At 40.1% G+C, this 25266-nt stretch overlaps 1 protein-coding gene across 2 annotated transcripts in view; it reads right to left on the bottom strand.

Annotated features, from left to right (window-relative positions):
• SEMA3C (semaphorin 3C) overlaps positions 1 to 25266 on the bottom strand; it is a 144620-nt gene that overhangs the window by 53774 nt on the left and 65580 nt on the right. For both annotated transcript variants that reach the window (XM_075208711.1, XM_075208712.1), the window contains exons 3-5: positions 20449 to 20609; positions 16112 to 16174; positions 591 to 710 (exon numbers count right to left, since the gene is read on the bottom strand). In XM_075208711.1, coding sequence (XP_075064812.1) covers positions 591 to 710; positions 16112 to 16174; positions 20449 to 20609 — 344 coding nt within the window. The remainder of the gene's footprint in view (positions 1 to 590; positions 711 to 16111; positions 16175 to 20448; positions 20610 to 25266) is intronic.

Genomic DNA, 25266 nt, shown 5'->3' with positions numbered 1-25266 from the left:
TGTGGGAAAAAAAAATCAAAAAGGGCTGAAATTTGGTAGGGCTCAAACTCATTTTCGTGAGGTAATTTTACCTCATGAACACACATGTGGAAAAAACTATTTTCTCAGAAAGGGCTCATCCAATTGACCTGAAATTTGGTATACTGACATTATTTGACAAAAAAATTAGAATAGTCAAGTCAGTTAACTTCCATCATCCCCCCTCCCCCCCGTGGGAGGGGTAGTAAAGGCTAAATTTACGAGTTGAGGGGTCAAACTAATTTTCGGGAGGTAATTTTACCTCATGAACACACATTAAAAAGGGAGCTTGCGTCGGGAAGTAACGATCTTCCCCTGAGGAGGCCTGGGCTAGACCCAAATGCATGACAAGAACCTTTTTAAGACCTTAAGTATCTTGATTTGACTAGAATGCATGAGTATCATGCACGGGTTAACTTGTATATGTATATATATATATATATATATATATATATATGAACTCTTTTTCTGACAAAACATTTTATACAGATGTATCTGTGAAAGCTTTAACAAACAATAAGAGACAAAAAGATTCAGAACCTAAAACTATTAATTAATAGTATGTACTGTACCTCGGACCTGCGGCCTCGGTTGACATATGTGCAAATAGGACTGAAGGCTCCACTTCCGCAAATGTACAAATGGGTTCGGTTGAAGCTCTGAATTACACGTACAAAATTGCCACAGCCATGCTTGAAAAAAAAAAAATGTAATCATTTAATACACTGCTGCATAATATAAAAATATAATATATAGTGTTTAATAACATCATATCATGCAGTACCTTAATAATGCATTTATAAACTGCAACACACAGAGCAAAGTTTGAAAATGTTTTCTATAGTGGTAATTATGTGTAAATCTCTACACGTTTATGATACTGCTGAAAAATAATTTTTGGACCTCTTGAGTCCTGCAGTGGAGCTGCAGGACTCAAGAGGTTATGCACTTTATGCACATTAGATGTAACAAAATCTGTAACAAGGTCAGGGCTACTTAGAATCATTACGACTCATTTACTTGCAATATATTTAGGTGCACAGAAGCACAGCAATCAGTGATTAGCTTTTATCTGTCTCAGTGCAAGCTTGACAATGAAAGCTAGTGCTGGATGGGTTACTATAGTTTTGTGCACATAAATGTGATGTTAGTAAAAGCACCCAATTCAGTTGAGTATATAAACTGCATTAACATGATCAGTAACAACCACACTGAATAAGTTCATTTAAGCAACTCCCAATCAGCAAAAGTGTAGACTGTAAATCAAGTTATTGCTAGAAAAATCATACTGAGTTTTATGTACTTTATTACATTTTATTACTTTTTGATATTTTGTATTTTGTATTTATCTGACATCTGGGGCTATGTCCATCATGCGCGAAGGGAAGGACCTTGTCTTGGGGTACACTGTAAGGAATAATATCTCAGGTAACAAAGAAGCGCTCTCATAAGAGTGTCTCCGTTCAGTAGTTTTGTCACTGCTAAAGCTGAACTTTGGGGAGCAGGCTGCAGTGTCAGTGGAAATGCTGCTGTAACTGTTCTATAGCAGTGTTATTGTGGTTATAATTGTCATAGCTTTTCATTATAAAGCACTGCTTTAGTGAGGGCAGGGCATTTGTAGCTGAGGGAGTGAATGTCAGTAAATTATAGTCCATCATATAGTACAGTATAAACGTACATTTAGCCCCAAAAATTCATATACTAAATGTATGTCAGGATGTAGTTGTCCATTAAAGACTGAATGAAAAAAAAAAAAAATAATGTTGTAGTATGTACTTAGTCATGCCTTAGTGTGCCTTGTCATTCAGCTGGCATAGGTGGTGGTAACCAAAAACGGTGCCCCTGTCTCCCCCCCTTACTCATTTAATGTAAATATATATATATATATATATATATAATAGTTGCCAACTCTACCTGTGTGCCAGGGAGACTCCCTGAAATAGGAGTGATCTCTCTCACTCCCTGAAGAGTCTGGCATTCTCCCTGATGCTGAACCAGTACAAGACATGGTTGGCTTTACCATCTGTGGCATGATGACTCAGTTCAGAAATTGTGCCCTATGTCAATGTATTGATGCATATGGAGGTGGCCATTTTCATGGAGACCAAGATTTAATCAAAGACTGACAGGTAAGACAACATGACTTCAGCAATGGAGACAGAAATGTAAAAGACACTTCAGTCTCTAGAGATTCATTAGCTGCTTTTCTTTAATGCATAGTTGCCTACTCTCCCGGAATGTTCGGGAGACTCACTCATTTTTGGGAGACCTTCCGGGCTCCCGGGAGAGCAGGGCAACCTCCCGGTTTTCGCCCTCGCAATAGATAAGTGGTGGGGGCTTAATAACGTAAGTATTGTGTTATCTTAGCCCCGCCGCTTGCTGTAGTTGGCCAATATTGTAACAATTGTTTAGGGAGCAGGGCCAAAATGATGCGATTCGTCAAGCCCCGCCCCAACACGTCCACCTCCCCCGGGATCTCCTTGAAGCCAACAAGGAAAAGTTGGCAAAGATTAGAAAATCCAGCCTCATATAATCACTTCTATTAGTCAAATTTTTACAGTGCTTACACATAACAACTTTAAACCTCAGAGACTTTTAAAATACATCTTGGAGAACTTTACAGATTACACTATGTGCCCTCAGTGTTCCATGTACTTGCTTAAAAATCCTGTTAAATCTGTTTCTATTAACAAATATTTATTTAAATATAACTACAGACCCAAATAAAAGGAGCATATACCAGATGCAACTTGCCAAGAGAGATTGGCCAAAATGTCACTGACTTCAAAATAGATTGGTTTGTTTTTCTGATCACTTTCACATTAGCACTTGATAAATTACAGTTTTTCCATAGGGCCATCGTGCTACATTTCACATGTAATTTGTGAATCAGCAGCGTCAGGCCAAATGTTACTCAATATTTATTTAGACATCGCCCTTTTAAAAAATGAAGAGTTTGAACTATTAATGATTAAATTAAATTCCTGGAAACCATCCATAGGGAATTAAAAATAAATTTGACCGGATTATTCAGGTGTTATTACCAAATTTGGTCAAATCATTTTCTCATTTTACTGAATATTAAATTTTATTGTAAGTATGTAAATTATATATTATACTATTTTTCAATAGAAAACGTTGTGGACTTCAAAGGCCCTCTGAAGGTGTCCTGTAGTATGTGGTATCTGCCACTAATACGTTGGCAGCAGATCCTTTAAGTCCTGTAGGTTTTGAGGTGGGGCCTCCATGGCTCGGACATCCCACAGATGCTTGATCGGACTGAGAACTGAGGAAGTTCACACCTTGAAGTCAACAATTTGAACTCTTTGTCAACACCTTGAACTCTTTTGCATGTTCCTTAAACCATTCCTGAACAATTTTTGCAGTGTGGCAGAGCACATTATCCTATTTAAAGAGGCAGTGGCCTCTTTAAAGAGGATAATGTGCTCTGCCGCCAACGTATTAGTGGCAGATATCACTTCCTATTTAAAGAGGCCACTGCCATCAAGGAATACCGTTGCCATGAAGAGGTGTACTTGGTATGCAACATTGTTTTAGTAGGTGGTCAAAGTATTGTATACATGAATGGCAGGACCCAAGGTTTCTGAGGAAAACATTGCCTAGAGCATCACACTGCCTCCACCGACTTGCCTTCTTCCCATAGAGCATCCCGGTGCCATTTGTTTCCCAGATAAATGACGCACATGGCTGTCCACATGCTGTAAACGAAAACGTGATTCATCAGATCAGGCAACCTTCTTCCATTGCTCTATGGTCCAGTTCTGGCGCTTTTGGCAGTGGACAGGTGTCAACATGGGCACTCTGGTCGGTCTGTGGCTACGCAGACTCATATACAGCAAGCTGTGTTTTCTGATAACTTTCTATTATACCATTAACTTTTTCAGCAATTTGTGCTACAGAAATTCTTCTGTGGGATTGGACCAAACTGCACTCCCCTTTTGCACCAATCAGCCTTGGGCGCCCGTGATCCTGTAACCGGTTGTCCTTCCTTGGTTCTAACTACTGTATGCTGGGAACACCCTACAAGACCTGCCATTTTGGAAATGCTCTGACACAGTCATCTAACCATCACAATTTGGCCTTTGTCAAAGTCGCTCAGACCCTCAGATCCTTACACTTGCCCATTTCTCCTGCTTCCAAGATAATGTGGCTAATTGGTATATATATATATATATGTGCGTGTGTTTGTGGGAAAAATCTTCTCTTCTGTTAGGCTGTAGGGAGAGGCGGTCTAAGGGTCCCTGGTGTATGAATGGAGAGAGAAAGGTGGGATCCATTCATAAGGCCCATTCTGGTTTTTCAAACAGCTAGTAATTTGCTAGTAATAAGGAGTTGCACCTGTTGAGGTGCTGTTATAAGGTTGCTAGGCAGCTCATTCAGTCTCTCAATACCTGGGGAAGAGGTCAGATGACTGCTGAGAGATACGGCATCTTTAAGTTCTGTTGTTCTGTATGTGTGTGGGACACTAGGTCCCTCACTTTAGAAAAGGAGTTGCCATGTATTTGTTAGAAGTCAGATGGGCTAGGATTTTGTTTATATTTTGTTTATTTTCATGCTAGTGAATAAAATTAGCCGAATCTATTCACACCAAAGCACTGGTCTGGTGTGACACATCTACCTCAGGAGACAGTACCTCTAACCCGATCTCATGACAATATAAATATATATATATATATATATATATATATATATATATATATTGTGATAAAGTGTGGCATTCACTGGAATCTCACACAGGTTTGTTGGACCATTTCACTGTTTATGAGCAGTTGTCAGGATGGCTAAGCAGTTTCAGCGATGGTACAGCAGTCATATCCAGCAAACGTATCACAAAATCTCTCACCACCTACATCTGGCTAAACATTAGTTCCCTGAATACTATCTGGCCACTTACTGGCATTGGTGGTCCCGCCCACAAATACAAAGAGTGTCTTTATCCTCCACCCTCCTTAACCCAATCACTACAAACAAATCACAGCAAAACAAACCAATTACACCCATGTGGAACACCTGTGTGTGTATGTGCTGAAAGAGGATCCCAGGGAAAATTTAACCCTGTCCGCAGCCAGCTCCTGCAGACTAGCTGTGATTTTACCTATTTTCTTATAGGGGAATTGTGACAAATATGCCTCTTTGCCACAATATAAATATAAATGTGTGCTTTCTAAATGATAAAACTGAAACTGCTGCCAGGCTTGTTTGTGGTGTTTGCATGCTAAAGAGTGAACTTGTAAGCATGAAGACAACAAGATTGGTTCAGTTCTCATGTGTTAGTCATTGTTGGAAGATTGGATTAACATTTTGTTTGAAGTGAATGCCCTGGCTCAAAATAATTAAGTGTTCTTTTCACATGAAAAAATCCACATGAAGCTTACATTGTTCATCTTTTATCAGAAATGTACACAAAATAGTGAAAAATTAAGACAGTTGTGAATAACTTATGTCCCAATTCAAAGAACAAATATATTATTATTCTGTAAAATGCCTTTCAAGGTTACAGAGAAAAAGAAAACACCCTTATAGCTAGAGATGGGCGGGCTTGGTTCACCTAGAACCGAACCCACCCGAACTTTGCCTATCCGAGTACCGAGCCAAGCAGGCTCGGTACTCTCCCGCCCGCTCAGAATCCAAATCGAGGCCGAACGTCATCGTGACGTCGTTGGATCTCGGGGCACGGTTCTTGCGATATTTGAAAATTATAAATACCTGCCTCCACAGCAATCCATCGCCATTTGACAGAGGGAGAGAGCAGGGTGTAGTCACAGGCTGATTAGAGCAGGGACAGAGAATACAATTCTGATTACAATTCTGATTACAATTCTGATAACAATTGATAGAGAAGAGAGGAGGATAGAGGAGTCTTTTTTTTCCAATATGTGGCACTACAAGTGCTTTGGGGTGTCCCCCATTCTTTTGCATTAATATTTCTGGCTGTCAAAAGTTCTATTTGTCAGCAGACTTAAAATATAATATTTAGCACTCCCAAGTGCTTTTGGGGTGTCCCCCATTTTTTTGCATTAATATTTCTGGCTGTCAAAAGTCCTATTTGTCAGCAGTATCTAAAACAATTTGTAGCACTACAAGTGCTTTGGGCTCATAATGGATTCAAAGCAGTCCACATATGAGCAGAATGAGCAACCAGGTTCTGTCACCAGTCCTGAAGGTAGTGTTCCCAGTACGTCATCTGGGAAAGGCAATGTCAAACTACACAGTCTTTTGAAATCAGTCAAAAAAACACACACCCAAAAAAAAATTACCCTGTTGAAGGGAAAAAGAAGTGTAACTGAGAAAAAGTTAACTGCCGATAAAAAAAAAATTGCCAACATCCCATTCTACACACGCAGTGGCAAAGAAAGAACGAGGCCTTCGCCTTTCTCATAAGTGGCAGATCAAAAAATGTTACTGAACCTTCTTCTTGTACGGACACTCGTGACAAAGCAAAACCAAGTAATTTGGAGTCTAAAAGTGGTGCACAAGTACTGTTACGCGTGAAAGCCGAGCTGCAAGAAAACAGTAAGGCATTAGAGGATAATGTATGCTCTGAATCAGAAATGACAACAATCCCTGTGGAGAGTCCATCCACCAGTGGTATGTCTAATCGTGAGCATTCTGTTAGTGATAGTGTACCCATTAAGGTTCCTTTCAGCAGTTCTGCTGATGTGTGCCTTAACAGCCCGAGTGTAGTCGGTGATACACCAATTGAGGATGCCACTTTTGAATTAGAAGAGGATGAGGGGGAGATTTGTGTAGGCGACGAGGACACTAATGATGATGTTGATGATTATGATGCAGACAGATACCAAATTGCCTTTCTCAATTTCTATTTATGTTCTAGACTCTATAACAGCCGAATAGTTTTCTATCTTACTCCTAGTGGAGAGGGGGTCTGATGCAGACAGATACCAAAATACCTTGGTCCATTTATTTTTACTTTCTAATTCCACAGTCTATGCAGGCTGCTTTTTTTCTATTCAACTACAAGTGGAGGGCGGGGGAAGGGCATAGATAGCCACCAAACTACCTTGGTCAATATATTTTTACTTTCTTATTCCACAGTCTATGCAGGCTGCTTTTTTTCTATTCAACTACAAGTGGAGGGCAGGGGAAGGGCATAGATAGCCACCAAACTACCTTGGTCAATTTATTTTTACTTTCTAATTCCACAGTCTATGCAGGCTGCTTTTTGTCTATTCAACTTCAAGTGAAGGGCGGGGGGCATAGATAGCCACCAAACTACCTTGGTCCATTTATTTTTACTTTCTAATTCCACAGACTATGCAGGCTGCTTTTTTTCTATTCATCTACAAGTGGAGGGTGTAATATACACCCAAAGATGATGGCTACATTGCCAATAATCAAAGATGGAGGAGGTAGACAACCAGGTTTGTCTGTATAATTTGCAGGCAAGTGTTCGCATTAAAGACAGCCTACCAGGGATTAAACTGTTTTTTTCATAATTTATTAGCTTTAGAATTACCTCACTTATCCAAGAAACTAGTGGAGCACTAAATTAGGTTATTTTAGACCAAAAAAATTGTATTTTTTTCAAAAATGGCAAAACAAAACCAAACAAAACCAAAACCAAAACCAAAACACGCAATGACGGTTTGGCAAAACCAAAACCAAAACACGACGGTAATCCAGATCCAAAACCAAAACCAAAACCAAAACACGGGGGTCAGTGAGCATCTCTACTTATAGCAACTATTCAATGAGTTTTATTTTAAAACAAGTTAACCCGTGCATGATACTCATGCATTCTAGTCAAATCAAGCTACTTAAGGTGTTAAAAAGGTTCTTGTCATCTTCATCGCCACACACACACGCCGCTAGGCTTTAATATATTAGATAATGCTAAGAATTTAGTAGGTCAGTGTAGTATATAACTCCGCCCAGCAGGTGCCGCTGCAGCTTGAGCACTCTGTCACCCGGTAGTTTTTTACACACACACACACACACACACACACTAACACAGCATGTGTGTTCATGAGGTAAAATTACCTCATGAAAATGAGTTTGAGCCCTCAACTCGTAAATTTAGCCTTTACTACCCCTCTGTCACGATCTGCCTACAGCTTATGCATTACATGCTGCTTTGCATGGCAGCTCCTGCCTTTTTGTCCTTATTATTGTATTTGTATTGGCAGTACCTCCATTCACCAGAGGTGCTGCTATTGTGCCTTATTGTGTGCATTAGGGGTTAACCTTCATGTTCACCAATTATCCCATGCACCTGGGTGTGGTTTTCCCTTTATATACCTGTCACTCCCAGCACACATTGCTGATTATTGTTGTCCCATCCTGTGATGTCATATCCTTGTTGCAACCTTTGGATTCTTCCTCCTGCCTTGCTCCTCTGGTTCATGCCTGCTTGGAATCTGTTCATACCTCCTGCTTCCCTGCATTAGCTGTTTACCTGCTGGTTCCTGAACATTCGTATTATTTCCTGCATCAGCTTGCACCTGGTATTTACTACTGCTCTCGTTTACCTGCTATTTATAATTATCTGCAAATAAACAGAGTATTTTCACCATATTCGAGACTCCTAGCTGTACTCCTGTTTGTAACCGTGACACCCTCCCACGGGGGGAAGGGGGGATGATGGAAGTTAACTGACTTCACTATTCTAATTTTTTTGTCAAATAATGTCAGTATACCAAATTTCAGGTCAATTGGATGAGCCCTTTCTGAGAAAATAGTTTTTTCCACACACACACGCACAAACTAACACGCCGCTAGGCTTTTATATATTAGATAATGCTAAGAATTTAGTAGGTCAGTGTAGTATATAACTCCACCCAGCAGGTGGCGCTGCAGCTTGAGCACTCTGTCACCCGGTAGTTTTTTCCACACACACACACTAACACACGCCGCTAGGCTTTTATATATTAGATGATAGGTGCTCACTATCTGGTACAGTAAATGACTAAAAGAAGAAAGAGAAGAAAATGATTTTGCTCTTGGACACCTAATTGCTGGAACACAGCTTTACACTATATGCCTACAGCTTTCTACTACATGATTATCAGAGAGGCAAGGAGAACAATACCAAGGATCTGCTGAATTATATGGAAACCAAGTGCAGCGTGGAAAGATTGCAGAGCAGACCAAGAAAATGTTTCTCCTGCTAACTAGTTTTAGACCAAGTGGAATCAGGATCTAATAGAGCTGATATACAGCAGACCTAGATAATTTCTTATCTTCAATAGGAACAGTTGGATACTGTACTTACAACACATATAAATCGCCCACTTAGTGTTAATCAGCGGTGGGGGACCTGACCTGGAAGTTAGTGCAGGACAGTGCTACTGCCGGTTAGAAGTGTGGGCGAGAATCCCGCTGCTGCACTTTGTTCATTCATCTGTCTCCGGGAGACTAAAAGACTCTCCTGGGATTACAGGAGATCACCCACTATTTCAAGAGTCTCCCGGACACTGCGGGAGAGTCAGCAAGTATAAATGCTGCTATGTACCAAGCATGCAACAGAACAAAAGTGAAGATGAAGATTAGTTAGAAACCAGTTCACTGCTCCGTCACAGATCACATCATAATTCACAATCAGAAAAATGTATTAACTCCTAATACAATTCAGGAAGAAGGCATCCCAGAGGGGCTGTAATTTCCTTTCATATGGCTATAGACATGTAACATTTATTGATCCTTGCTGATTAGCTTCTTTACATTCCACGCATTGTGATTGGCCTGATTCTCCAGAGTGAATAAATGATTCTGTTAATGCTGAGAAGGCCCCTCTCTGCTCTTTCCAGAACCGAATAGGGGGTCTGGGTATCTACAGCAGCACTATTGGGCCCCTACTCAAATTTTGCTTTGGGGCCCGTGGATGCACAATTCTGCCCATGAAAAAATGTATACATGTTTTAATAAAGGTTTAAGAAATAAGTGATTTATTATTTCAGTTCCACTTTTAAAGCATCAAGCTGACTTTGTAGGTGCTATGGCTTTTGCTATGAAGTCGTCTGTGGTGTGATCTGCTCAACATGCATCTTGTCATTTAAAATGCAAAATCACCTGTAAATGACATGGTTAACACTGAGACAAATAGCTCTGTGGTAACATTACTGAAAACTGTACAATCAAAATGGATTCATAATGAACATTTCAGGGAAAATTCCTTATATATGAGTTAGTATAATTGTCATATTGTTTTCAATAAAACTTTCTACATTAAACAGCAGGTAATGTGCTGTTATTAGAGGAAGTTTAGATATAAGGAATTATCGGGGACTTCCAGTGGTACGTCAGAGCATTAGCAATCACAGACAGTTTACATTTCTGTACAGAAGTTAAACAGTAATCTGTCAAAAGAGATCTTGATGTAATAAAAGGTAAGCAGTGTCTGTGTTTTGGCAACGGTTTAAAATGAATATATTTTATTTTAGGTGGGTAGGTACATATATATCTCCAGTTAAATATGTTTCCATCCATGTCAGAATCCGTTATCTTTACAAGCACATACAGTCTTTAAAAGGAAAATATTTGGATTCCTACATCCTAACTACTTGAAATAACCGTTTCTTTCAACACAATATGCTGTACTCAAATCTATACAAAAAGTTGATTTATGCTGCCTTAGGCCACTGTGAATGATACTGTAACTTACAAAGTGAAGAACACCACATGTGGTGAAATGCAAAAACATAAGAATAACTGTCATATCTCTGGGAGACTACCGAATTCCGGGTAGGTCTCCCGGAATCCCGGGAGAGCTGGCAATTCTCCCGCATCTGCTGACATGGAGGGGTGCATGGACAGAAAAGGGGTGGCCGGTCGCGATTCGCGTCATTTTGGCCCCGCCCCCAGAGACATAATGCCTGCTTTGGGTCTTTTTACCACTGTAAAATGACCCCAAACAGGTATACATCCCTAGGGGTGGGGCCAAAATGATGCAAATCATGAAGCCCTTCCGCTTCCGCCCTCCCTTCACACCCCTCTTTAGTGATCTCCCGGAGGGAGCCTGTCAAAAGTAGGTAAGTATGATCTTCTGCACTTCTACATAATCTCTCCCAAGAGATGTCCAAGTCAGGAACCCCATAGCACTTACCAGCCCCTAATGCTTTCTTGCACATCCTCTTTCATTTCCTGCTGCTCATGATCAATATATTTTATCAGAGAATGGGTTCAGGTGCAGATACAGCAAGCAGTAAAACACTGCTTTGAATAAAACTACACTACAGTTTTTTGCCCTTCTTTAAACATGTGATATAGATATCATCAATGGGAACACACCTATAACCAGTGAGCAGATTGCTATTGTAACTGCACCCAGGCACTCTCTCTGTAACACATGGCGGAAGCAGGAGGAGGTGAAGAGTGCAACCAAGACACCCATGTGTGCTCAGGCCATGAAATCTATGTCACGCCTCCTTCTAGGACACAAATAGGATAATAACTGCTATAGAAACATATTCTAACTTCTTCTGTTAATTTGGGCCCGTAAATAGTTTACATTATGGGAAAATAAACAATGAAGGGGCCATATTATGTACTGGAAATGACTTGCATGTTGCTTTGGATGATCTGCTTTCATTTGTTGAGCTGTGTTATGTGCTGGACAAATGTGTTTGTCTTTTATGGTAAGTGAATCTGCAGAGGGTGAGATGATAAAGGCAGCACAGATCTATTCACAGAGCGTTCCATGGGCCTCTAGCTACCTAGATGTAAACGTAGCTGTCTAAGACCCCATTATCCAATACTTTGACTAAATAATGGGTGTCAGCCAAGAAAAAGGTAACAAGAAAAGATTAATAAAATAATATAGTACCCACAAACAACTTAAAACCAAATGACACGGAACCAGTGCAGTGCTCCTGTATTTTGCTCTAGGAAAGTCATAAAACATCTACAGTTTTTCTTGCTTCCATCCAAGCCAAAATATATATTCCCTACAGTGAAACATCCTGAACAGCCAACCGCAGTAGGAAAATATTTCCTACAAATTGTTTCTCACTGGCAGGTCACAGAGAGTGTATTCAGGAGTATAATCTTCTTCACCTGGGCCCCTGTCATGCTGTGATAAATAGGGCTCTATCCTATCTCGCATGCTTTTTGCAGTATAGATGATACCGCTGGGTGAAAACAATCAGATGTCATAGCCAGGCCTAAGGTTAGGTACACACTGAAGAATTTTCCGTCCGACATGTTATGTACAACGACTTTATCTTCGACAGAAGGTCCGATCGCTTGGACAATTAATGCGTACACACTAGTCACGTTTTAGACGATTAACGAAAGATCAACCATCCGAACAGCGACTTTTCACAGCCATATTGTCGTGAGCAAAAATTAGAATTTTGTACACACTGAAACGACTTTTGAGGTCCATGTAGCGATATCCCCAAGAAATGTAAATAAAGGGCAGAGCATGTTCAATAGTAGCCACCCCAAACCTCATAAAAAAGCGAAGATAACATGTTTTCTTCATACATTTGTTAGCACGTGTATAGTGTATGTTTGTTATTTTACAAACATATGCATTAACAAGTAAAGTTCGATTATAAAACATGTTCAATGTACATGTAAAGGGCTACAGAAAACAGGTGAAAGAGGCAGTACCATTTACACAGATGTACTAACCAGACATATATAAAATACACATCTATAGTAAACACAAAAACGTGTTATATACAAAAATATATATAATTATGCAGACAGAAAAATGTAATGCACAAATTTAGCATTTGTATTCATGTGTAGTGAGTGTACAATAAAGTGACACATAGCTATTATTAAGAAAGTAGACATAAGCAATACACATATAAATGAAATGTTGTTTTTTTACAACACTACACTAACAAAGTTTTCTAACTAAAATGGCAGACATATGCTGTATGAATTAACGCAATAGACACCTGCTATTGCTTTACCTCTAGAAGCACCTAATTACCAAATGAGTGACGTGCGGACACCACACCACGTGGGACTGGTACGGGCATCATAAATTAACATACACACGCCCCCAAAGGAGTCGCAGCTCAAGGAACTATCGGAAGTTCCTTGTGGATCGATCAGAAACTTATACACACTACATGATCATTAGGTGATCAAGTAGTGTACGACCAACCAAATGAGTCGACAATCGACACTTTGGAACAACTTGCGACCATCGTGTCACTATAACCCGACTTCCAACCGAACAGTCGTATGCAGGGCCATCTTAACAACATTATGGGCCCCCGGGCAAAGCAGTGCACCGGGGCCCCTAGATATAGATAGAGATATAGATATATAGATGTATACAGATACAGATATAGATATAGATATAGATATAGATATAGATATATAGAGATAGGGATAGCTAGATGTACTTGCTCAGTGACCCTTGTAGGTGTTTTTTGCAGGTTTTTTTCTTTTGCAGGATTATTTATTCTCATTAAGAGCCGTGCCTATGGGGCCCCCTTGCCCGTGGGTCCCCCGGGCAGTTGCCCATCGTGCCCAATGGAAAAGATGGCCCTGGTCGTATGTCAGCTGATTTACCCAATTATTGGCCGAAAATGCTCCAGTGTGTACCCAGCAGAGCCGCCGAGAGGGGGGGAGGGAGTACTAATTACCCGGGCCCGGGCAAGAAGAGAGAAGAAAAGGAAAAGGTAAGTAAAGGGAGGAAAACAAGGGGATAAAAAACGAGGGGGTCATGGCCCAAAGGGGTTAAAAAACAGGGGGGCTTTGCACAAATGGGTTAAAAACCGAGGGGGGGCATGGCACAGAGGGGTTAAAAAATGGGGGGGCAGCATGACACAGAGGGGTTAAAGAACGGGGGGGCATGGCACAGAGGGGTTAAAAAACAGAGGGGGGGGAGAATGAGACAGTGGGGTTCAAAAAGGGGGGCAACATGGCACAGTGGGGTTAAAAAATGGGGGCAGCATGACACAGTGGGGTTAAAAAACGGGGGGGAGCATGGCACAGTGGGGTTAAAAAAAGGGGGCAGAATGACACAGTGGGGTTAAAAAATGGGGGGGCATGGCACAGTGGGGTTAAAAAACGGAGCAGCATGGCACTGTGGGGTTAAAAAAAGAGGAGGGGCATGGCACAGCGGGGTTAAAAAATGGGGCAGCATGGCACAGTGGGGTTAAAAAACAGGGGGGAGCATGTCACAGTGGGGTTAAAAAAGGGGGGCAGCATGGCACAGTGGGGTTAAAAAACAGGGGGGCAGCATGGCACAGTGGGGTTAAAAAACAGGGGGCAGCATGGCACAGTGGGGTTAAAAAATGGGGGGCAGCATGGCACATTGGGGTTAAAAAGGGGGGAGGCATGGCACAGTGGGATTGAAAAAGGGGGGGGAGCAGCATAGTATAGTGTGATGAAAGGGAGCCAGGTGAAGGGGGCAAAAGCAGCACAGAGTGCGGGCGCAGTGTGATCATAAGGTATGGCGATGATGAAGGGGCACATTATTGTAATGTTGGAGCTGGAGGAAGACCTAATTATTAATCGTGGGTGGTATTGATTTAACGCCAGGGTTGTTTGGAATTATCTAAATGTAGCCATTTTGTTTCAAATAGGGCCCCCAGCATTCCAGGATACAGACAAGCCGAAACTAAAGAAACCTGCAGCCACAGGTGGTGAAAGTGAGAAGAACAGGTAGGAGAGAGCAGGACAGTATGTGAAATGTTGTGATTCTAGTAGGGACAATGCCAATTTTTGGTGAGTGTTGTGCCCAATGTAAGATGCAGGCCAAGACTGAACTATTTGTGTACACACTGCATTCTTTCTATACTACACTGTGGTGCTAGATGTCCTGAAAGTCAGGTGTGCTTGGACATATGTGATGCTATGGCGAATTCAGAGCCTAGTGATTTTGAAGTGTTAGCCACTCCCCAATGGTGAATTTGCCACGCCCCCAAATGCATGACCACACCCCCCAAAAAAAATGCTAATTTTTTTTTTATAAACATATTCGACTATAAGGGGGGCCCCATGAATTTGTTGTACCGGGGCCCTGAAATCCTCTTGGCAGCCCTGGTTGCGGCCATAGGAAGCAGCCTAACACTACTATACAGATAATACTCAATTATATCTGTGCTTCGGGTACTAAATGGTTGTCTAGCAGAGGTCAAGGAATGAATGGGTGCTAATTGGTTGAGTTTAAATCCTGATAAAACAGAGTTTCTTATGATAGGAGCTTAACCTTAAATAACAAGATTGCATCTAGGCCAACCAGCTAGGTTTAAGCTTGGGGGTTTGGAGTTGCAAAACTTTAATCTTATGCAGAATCTTGTTGTTGTACTTGATTGTGGCTTGACATTTAAACATCAGGTTTCAGCCATTATCATATCTTCATTCTTTCATCTGAAAAACATTTGGCTCCCTAAGAAGATCTAACTGCATTCTTCCTGCATTTGTGTCCTCAGGCTTGGACTACTGTAATGCACTTGGGTCTCCCAGAAAAAGAATTACACCACCTCTATTTGGTAAAAAATGTGGCATCCAGATTGTTAACTAACCAGCCCCGTTCCTATCACATAACACCGGTTCTCCTTTCCTATCACTGTCTGCCCGCAAGTTCTGTTTCAAGATTGGCTTATTCACATTCAAAGCATTACATAACCAGGGTCCTGTTTACATGAAGCAGCTTCTGATTATATATAATCTCACTTTAATTTGCACAAAAAGAGCTTTGAGTTCTATTGGAAGAAAAGTGCTATATAAATAAAATTATTCCTTTATTATTATTATTATTATTATTATTGTTATTATTATATCTCCTGAAGTAACTATTTTAGCATCACAATATATGTTTCACATGTAAAAAAAAACATTTGTATCAAATGTGCTAACATGCATACACATTAATATTTATAACAATTAAGATAGATTTTGCAGAAACTAAGTCAGGAATTAACACCATCTGCTATGGTTGTTGAAGTTACACATTAACTCATCAATTGTGTTTACATGCTATGGTTATAACATCAACAGGTTCCCTTTTGGAACTGCGTGCATTAATGCCATCACTCCACGGGGATAGCTAGTAGAAACCGCACCCTTTATATTCATTTTTCCTTTGGCTGCACAGGCCTCAACCTGACTCACAGGACAAGCATTTGACTCGCTGACTTACTGTGGGATCTTTGCCAGCCATCTTGCACTCTTCAACTTTGTTTGCAGAAGCCGGCCAGAAAACCTGATTGAAAATGTGAAAAGAAAAGGCACAAAAAATATTTAAAAAGTAATATTTGTACAACTGTATAGATATTTTCATAGCATTTGGTACAGTATAAATTTTGTTACATTTTGAATATTAAAAAGCACTACAGAAATATATTAATATACGAATGTTATTGGAATGCATTTTAGTATTCACCAAGCGAGTTTTATATTAACACTAACAAAACAAAACTAACAAATGACTGAAAGATGCCTACATAGTTAGACTAAAATCAATGGGACTATGCTATAATAAAATAAGATGTACACATAGCAACCAATCACATGTTTTTTCTTTTGTAAATTGCACTAATAGTAATAATAATTGGAATTTGTTTTCTTTCTATGTGCTACAGTGCAATTGCGCATATAACACAATTTTGATAAGATATCACTGTGTGCCGTTTTTTCATAATTTTTTTATGAATATTACTGCTCATTCCTAGAGTGACAATATGCAGTTAGCGGAATGTAAGCTACTTTTTTCATGGTTTTTATTTGGGCATATAATAACCTACGGTGGTGTTTCTCAACTCTAGTCCTCAAGACTCCTTAACAATCCAGGTTTTAAAGATATCCAGGTTTGAGTACAGGCGGTTCAATCAAAATGATTAAGGCACTAATTAAGTCACCTATACTAATGCATGGATATTTTTAAAACCTGAACTCTTATGAGGAGCTTGTGGACTAGAGTTTTCGAAACTCTGCACTAAAGTTTTGTGACGGCTGCCTTAAAGTCGTAGTTATAGGCACCCAGGCCTGTTCAACATTGGCATGCAAGCCATGATTGCCTACTCTCCTGGGAATGTCGGGAGACTCCAGAATATTGGACTGCTCTCCAAAACTCCCGGGAGAGCAGGCCACCCTCCTGTGTCTGGCCTCATTTGGCCTCAAAGCCACGATCGTGCCCCTATGTCATGGGGCCCGGGGCCAAATAAGGCAATTCACTGCATCACGCCCCCTTCCCCCGCCCCCCCCCCACACACACACACACCTCACCTGTCACCTGACCTCTTCTCTAGGGGAATTATAAAAAATAGGTAAGTATGCTCTAAGCAGGATGGGATGATATTCCCTCACAAACCCCCATTCTGGGGAAACTCTTGTTTTCATACTTGTTGTCACTGATCAACCCAGAGATTTCTATTTTTGAACCTAAACTTTTATCTATGAATTTTCTATACAAAAAGTGAGATGCCCATTCTTGAAGTAGAAAGAAAACTACAAAAACTGAAATTAATATTTTTATTTATTATTTTAACTTCTGGACATAAATGTGTTTGCTAGCTTTTAGGATAGGTTGTAATTTAGCTTTGATTATCATATACATTTCTGTATACATGACAACTAATCATAACAATACCATTTTATTGAAAATGGGCAAAACTATTATGACATCCAGAGCAAATGATTCTACAAAAATATTGGCGAACTATTAGGCCAATGGCCCAGATTCTATTTTGTACAGAAATGTGGGATATTCCCTCACTGAATCTATTATTAATGAATCTATTATCTACTCATCTTATATACTATCCCATTAGCAACACCATACATTTAATACTAGCACTAACTGTATTAGATCTAATATTTTATTTTCTGTAGCTATTTCTTAAATCCCTGTAAATTAATTGGGAGAAATAAGATATGTATTGGTGTCTTAAACTACAATTATACTAAAACAAGTCAGGTACTGAGAATAAAATGGGGTAGCATACCATATGTAACAGTCTCACTTCATAAAGCTTAAAAAACAAGGAAATTGTACAAATTGGTGCTAAAGTACATTCAGACCTATAATACTGTATTGTGCAACCATGAATTGGTGCTTTGTTCAAGTACCAGATGAGGCCCAGCAGGCTATGTGACTGTGCCATATTCTTAGTTACTTCATCTATAGAAAGAGTTTTAAATGACAAACAAAACTGTGTTTTTTAAACAGACCATAAAATAAATAATTTCTGATAAACTAACAAGATAGAATCCATAACATTTTGATCTATAACTTTGCATCTTCCAAGCATGCAGCAAATCATATTTTCCAAATACATAGTACATATTGCAGTTGAAACGTCTACATTTTTTTGCTTGTTATTTATATTTTTATTATGTTTCACTGTTGGTACAATATATGCTCTCAACAATACAACATGTAAATGTTACAGAAAATACATGTTTGCAATATACAGTATATACTATTTCCATTTATTTTCAGGCTCATTAAAATAACCAAGTCATCCACCAGTAGGCAACATTTTTAAGTTACCCCTCTGGCCCATCACATGTAACACTATGGGATGAATGTATTAACCTCCGGTTTCTTCAACCCCCGCGAGTTCGGCGCCTTCGGCGCTTAAATTTAAAGCGGCGCTGCCTTGTTAAGGGAAACTTCCCTTTACAAGGTAGCGCCACTTTAAATTTAAGCGCCAAAGACGCCGAACTCGCGGGGGTTGAAGAAACCGGAGGTTAATACATTTACCCCTATAACTCCCAAAACATTCAACAATTGGCTATATACAGGTATTGGATCTTTTGATCAGTCACTGTAGGAAGCAATGCTATTCAACATAGGGCCTTATGCAGAGTTGTAATTGACCAAAAAATATAGATCAAAATGGCGCACCGTATCTACTGGCTAAAATGTTGTCTAAAATTGACTCAAAAGTTTAAGCTCTAATAGAGCCCAATTATAAATAATTAATAATAAGGTATTAATGACACCCAATTCTTGATCTGAAACGCAGCTGTCTAGGGTTGTGTAACCCTACTGCTAAAGGCAAACAAGAAACGGAAATAAAGACAGCGCTGGATCTGATCAAGAAAAAACACTCACAATGCTGAAAAGTAAAATACAAATATAACAATTTATTTAATGCACACAATATAGATAATTAAATGTAGATTCTTCAAACAGTTATAACTCATGACAATAAAAATGCAAAACTGGATCTTATAAAATAAAATAAAATCAGCACAAAATACCATGTGCCTTAATCAGATAGTCGTTATTATATCAAGCATTTATGCCCCAGAGCCCGCTATATGGACTTTGGGCACAACGGTGCTGCTTTCTTTGGGCTTATATTACCATCAATTCTGTGCAGTGACTTTCTAATGAGCTCTTAATATTATTGATAATAGCTGATGTGGTTAATATAATAACAACTATCTGATTATGGCACATGGTATTTTGTGCTGATTTTATTTTATTTTATAAGATCTAGTTTAGCATTTTTTATTGTCATATGATATAACTGTTTGCAGAATCTACACTGAAATATCTATATTGTGTGCATTAAATACATTGTTATATTTTACTTTTGTATTTTACTTTTCAGCATCATGTGTGTTTTTTCTTGATCAGATCCAGCGCTGTCTTTATTTCCATCTCATGTAGAGTTGGACACAATTAAAATGCAGGTGTAAATCGCTTTCTGAAAAAAAGACACATTCTGTGCAGTATGTTGAGTCAGACGCATCTCGCTGATCGTCATCATCATCACTTCATAACTTATACCAAGGGTAGAGAATCTACAGCACATAGGTTTCCTGACAGGCTTATCTGTGACTAAGTTTACATCGGTCGTATTTACTTGAATACGCCCTTATTGTACATTGCCTATGCTTGTACAGCCCTTGCGTCCCCCAATCCGCCTTTATAAGCGTAAGGAGTCAGACGCAAGATGCTACAGACTCATGAGTCTTATTGTGGTTATACGCAATAATGAAATTCACATTTTATGCTACGGAAATGAACTTGCGTCCAACTTTACATGAGGCCCAGAACGAAGACAGGAATGCCATGGGAGAATTCTTAGTGTAATTAAGTATATTTAGGCATAATGCTCAACATTACAGAAAAGCTCCTGTATCTGTACTGTATGTATATTATATGTCATTCTGCATGTACAGTCTAAAATGTCTGTGTTACATATAATATTAATTTTTAATTAGCAATGGTCTAAATTTCCTGGTGGGACATTCATTTTCCTACCTGACACTATCAAGAGGCAAACTTGTGGCCCTCATGATTAATAGCATTTTCCAGTTAGAGATAAATGTAACACTGTGTGCCATTCACGCAACCTGTTCTGTAACAGAATGATGGTGTCAGCTTTCACTATGCATTAGGACAATTTAAGATACCCCCTAGTGCATTTGATACCATGTAAGCAACAACTTAGGAGAACAAAAGTATGTGTGTAAGCAGGTTAATAGAGATTTAAGCCATAATGCATAATATTCACTTACACTCAGAGGATCATGACTTATGTTGTTAATGTTCAATGACAGAATATGATCTTTGCTGCCCACGTAGATTCTGTCCTGATCTTCATCCATTAACAAAATCCTGTAGTCCAGGGGACTCTGGGATAAGCTATAATACTCAGATGTTTCTGTCTCCTGAAGTTCTGTAATAAAAGAGAAGAAAAGATTCCATTGATAAATGTAATAGATCACAGCTCATTAAAAGCACAGAGAATCCTTTCAAGAGAAATTTTAGTTACTTCCCTTACATGCTGCTATGAGAAATAACATATTGTACCCAGACACATTTTGTATTAAAACAATATTATTTGCAATATAGTGTATATGACACACACCTGAGGATGTGAGCAATATTCTAAATATGTAGGTTTGTACTTATCTCTATACAAGTTAAAACCTTTAAAAGCCCACAAGCCCATTTGTAAAGCATTCCCATATTTTTTATCCAGTGGAATTATAAATAAATTTATTTATATAACAATTTGTACATAAAGGCTTTCAGCTTATTATATACTACAAACAGCAGTTAAACAGCCAAAATGAGGCTTCGCCATTGTCCTTGTTGTCTTTCCAGATGAGACTTGCTCAAGATATATATCAACACCACTTCCCTTTTCAACTATAAGTAGAAGCAGGGAGTGGTACTAATGTTGTAGCAGGCCATACTGTAATCGGGCCCAGCAGTGAGGGGGGATCTAGTGATATCAGCTCCAGAAGCTTCTGCTTTGCTCTTCTATGCATGGGCGGAGCTGGTACATTTTGTCATTTTGTCTTTCAGTTCTAACTCATACTTGCCAACTTTGAAATGTTGGTATCCGGGAGCCTGCGGGGGAGGTGGGCGTGATGGGGGCGGGCAAAATTTGCGTCATTTTGGACCCGCCAAAACGGGACGGGGCCAAACGCCACGATTCACCGGGAATCGCGGCATTTGGGACCTAATTCTGCCCACTTCACTAGGAAGTGGGCCCTTCCTAGTGAAGTGGGCAGATCCGGAAGATTGCCACACTCTCCCAGGAGTCCGTGAGACTTTCGCAAAATGCGGGAGTCTCCCGGACATTACGGGAGAGTTGGCAAGTATGTTCTAACTGGCCCCCGCTTATGCTCAGAAGCACAGAGCAGGGACCTCTCGAGTGGTGAGTTGCTAAGCATCGCAGGAGTCTTACCCCCAAAGACAATTTTCGATGGAGCCCAGCAACTGCTAGCTACACCCCTGGGTATTTTACTTTCTTATAAGTCATTTGTTTATAGAAGAGGGAAATTTCAAGGACCACTCATATCTGCCTGCTCTGTGCTTCTAAACAGTCCACATTTTCACATGCAGAAAGGTCCTGTCAGAAGAGTTGGGTGGTATCTAGAAATGTTTGGACATATCTGGGCATGGTTTCGCTACATCAGATTTTGGCAGATTGGGGGTGTAGCCTATTTGGTCTAAAATGTATAATCAGTAAATGTATGCTTGCTGTTTCTCAAAGAAATGTCTTTACTCATTGATAAAAAAAAATCTATTTTCACATTTACTTTCCTAAACACAACACAAATAAAGAAAGAAAAATGTTGAGGTTAGTGTTTCTTTAGAAGACAGTACCGCAACGACATCTGATGCCCTCCTACTGTTAATCAAGAATAATATCTAGTAAAAATTACAGTACACACATTTCATATACACAATTATATGAAAAGTAAGCATTGCTGAGTAATGATTTGTATGGCAACAGAAAATCTACCTCTACCTCCCCAGATAACCTATTTAATTTCCGTTATACTTCAAGTCGTTCACAACATTCTGCTGAGGCCTGGTTTCTGTCTGTGTCAACACAGTTCTTTCACTTCTATCATTTTTTTTCCATCCTGCACACTATCTCTGTGTACGACACGCACCTTCTCTTCAGAACGTATTTAGACTAGCATTCTGATAACTACTCTTAATTTACACAAGCCTATATTGATGGTCTTTTCACTACACAAACATATACATCCAAAACTTACACAATGCACAGATCCAACATTCCTAACTCTTACCATTATTTTTACACTTTATTAAGAAAAAGGTTACACTTTATGGATTCACAAATTATTATTTTTAAGTTTTATTTATAAAGGTGCCAACATATTATGCAGCACTGTGCACTTGGCTGATCATAATACAAAAAAATGACAAATAATGACACCAAACAGAAGGTAAAGATGGCCGCCCTGCCAAAACAAGTGTGGGGAACACGTGATATAAGTTAGAGGAATAAGACTTATAGCTGTGGTGGGGATACAGGTACATAGACAAAGATGCTGTTCTAGTTCTTGGCTCCAGGCAGTTGATAATTACAGGCACTGTGCTAGTTCCTGGTTCAGGCAGGTGCAGCACTAGTTCATGAATGTGGCAATTGGTGTTTACCGGCATGTGTGCTAGTTCCTGGCTATATACAGGTACAGTGCTAGTTCCTGGCTATATACAGGTACAGTGCTAGTTGCTGGCTGAGGTCAGTGATTTTGTCATGATATGTTCGTAGGAAGGTGTTTCAGGACCTGAGTGAACATTACAACAGAGGAGTCACTGCAGACACACACACATATTAAAGGATCGGTGGGCCAGAGGCGCTCTAGGACGGCTGGAAATGAACATATAGAAAAATAGGGGCCAAAAATAGTGTTGTGCATTCATGTAAATAGTTACAGCTTGGTACACAGATATTTATATTCTGCTTCAACACCTTCAATATTTTCATTAATATACAAACATTTTTTATATATTTAATAAGAGCCCTACATTTGTTTGTTTGCCTTATAAACTGTAGAAACATCTATTTACTTTCAGTTAGTTATTCTAATGTTACATTTTCCTTTAGCTCAGTCAGGTGTTTCTATTTACGCATTTCCACTTCTTGGGTAACCACAACTTCAACTTTAAATGTACATCCACTCAGCAGCTGTGAAGGATTAAGCCTTCCTTACTAGTCTTATGCTCCAGTCTTAATGACAGAAACAGTTCAAGTATATGTCTGGCTTTTTGCTCTGGAAAAGGGAGCTGAACTATTTTAGACATATTTTTCTTCAGGTGTAGCTATGTTGTGGTCCAAACACACAGGCCCGGCGCTCCCATTAGGCAAGGTTAGGCACTTGCCTAGGGCGCCGGGCTCTGGAGGGCGCCTTGAGGGCGCCACAGAATTCTAAAATACTTTAAAACTGTGCGGCGACCGCTGACCATACCTGTCACGGCCGCCGCACAGCATTCAGATGCACGGGGAGGGGGGGAAGAGGCTATTTTGTCACCACCGCCGCCTCTCTGCTCCGTCTCCTCCCCTCCACTTACTAGTGTCAGTGAGTAGAGGGGAGGAGACGGAGCAGAGAGGCGGCGGTGGTGAGACAAGGTAAGGAGAGGAGGGAGGAGGGCGGCGATTTTTGCGGGGGGGGGGGGGCCCGCTTTTTTAAAAATGCCTAGGGCGCCGTGGACCCTAGCACCGGCCCTGCAAACACAACATAATGTAAATCATTTACCATAATTATTATTATTATATTGCTACTGTTTATTTGAAAGTATAGTTGCTTACTCTTCCAGAATGTCAGGGAGAATCCAAGATTCCCTGGAAGGTAGGCGAACCTCCCAGATCCCCGCTGTGCCTGACATTACAAAGGGTCAGAAGCAACTTGATAAAACAAATTATAAGTCTTCGCCACTTTAACAACTCCTATACAGGAAATATCAGCAGTCACATTCTATTCACTATCATCCTCATCATTCAAGCGTGACCACTACAATAGCTTTATGCTTTATTTATAGTGATAAACGTTAGTATGACATCTGGCAGGCTATATGGTTCAATATTAGTAACATATGCTGTATTTACTTTCAAACCAGAGGGAAGGTCATGTGATAGGGGTAGGAGGGGGGCGTGATGGCGTAATTGTGTCACGTGGCCCCGCCTTCTGCTAGGAAATGACAAAATTCACGGCATTTCGTAATGAGGGCAGGACTTAATGACGTGGAATTGCGTCTATAAAGCCCCGGCCTCCATTACTTTTCCGGGAGTCTGGGAGGGCTCCCCAAAATTAGGGAGCCTCCAGGAAATTCCAGGAGAGTAGACAAGTATGTATTTACCTATTACTGACATCACACAAAGGGGCATATTCAATTAGCTTTTGGATTTGCGGTAACGCGCCGGAACAGCCGCGAAACGTAATACACGTTACCGCAATAACGTGGATTTTCATTCCCAGCCCATAGGGTTGCGAACGAAAATCCGCGTTAATGCGGTACCGTAATACCCGCAAGAACGCGCACTTTTCGCGGCAACGCGCGTTACCGCGAATTTAAAAGCTATTTGAATATGCCCCCAAGGATCTTATTCATCTGAATGCATAATCCACAGCCTCTTTGACTTCAAACTGAGCACCACATCTTCATATCCCCCTGCGTCTGATCTCAGTATATGGATGTTATATGCTCTTCATCACCAATTGCTGCAACCAGCCCAGGCAATGAGCACTGATGCTTGGATCCCTATTGAGCGGGAGAAGCCTGCCTTTTTAAAAGGTGTACACTGCAAAGGTAGGTTCTGATGATCACCAGGGGTGAAGCACTCGCTACAGAAATGCCTCCTGACAGGCATATCAAAGGCTTGTCCACCTCTAAGTACAGAGCAATTATAAGAGTTCACAGACTTCTTTCTGGTCCAGTTTAAAGATTTATTTTAGACCAGTTTAAAGATGTGTCATCCACACTCCAAAGCAAGCTGACAATGCATATTCAGAGTTAGATGGGATATATTTGAAAAAATAAAACTGGGATCAGATGGTGAAAGCTTGAAT

This window comes from Mixophyes fleayi, chromosome 4 (assembly GCF_038048845.1).
Source record: "Mixophyes fleayi isolate aMixFle1 chromosome 4, aMixFle1.hap1, whole genome shotgun sequence".
NCBI lineage: Eukaryota > Metazoa > Chordata > Amphibia > Anura > Limnodynastidae > Mixophyes > Mixophyes fleayi.
This window is presented reverse-complemented; position numbering and strand designations above follow the sequence as displayed.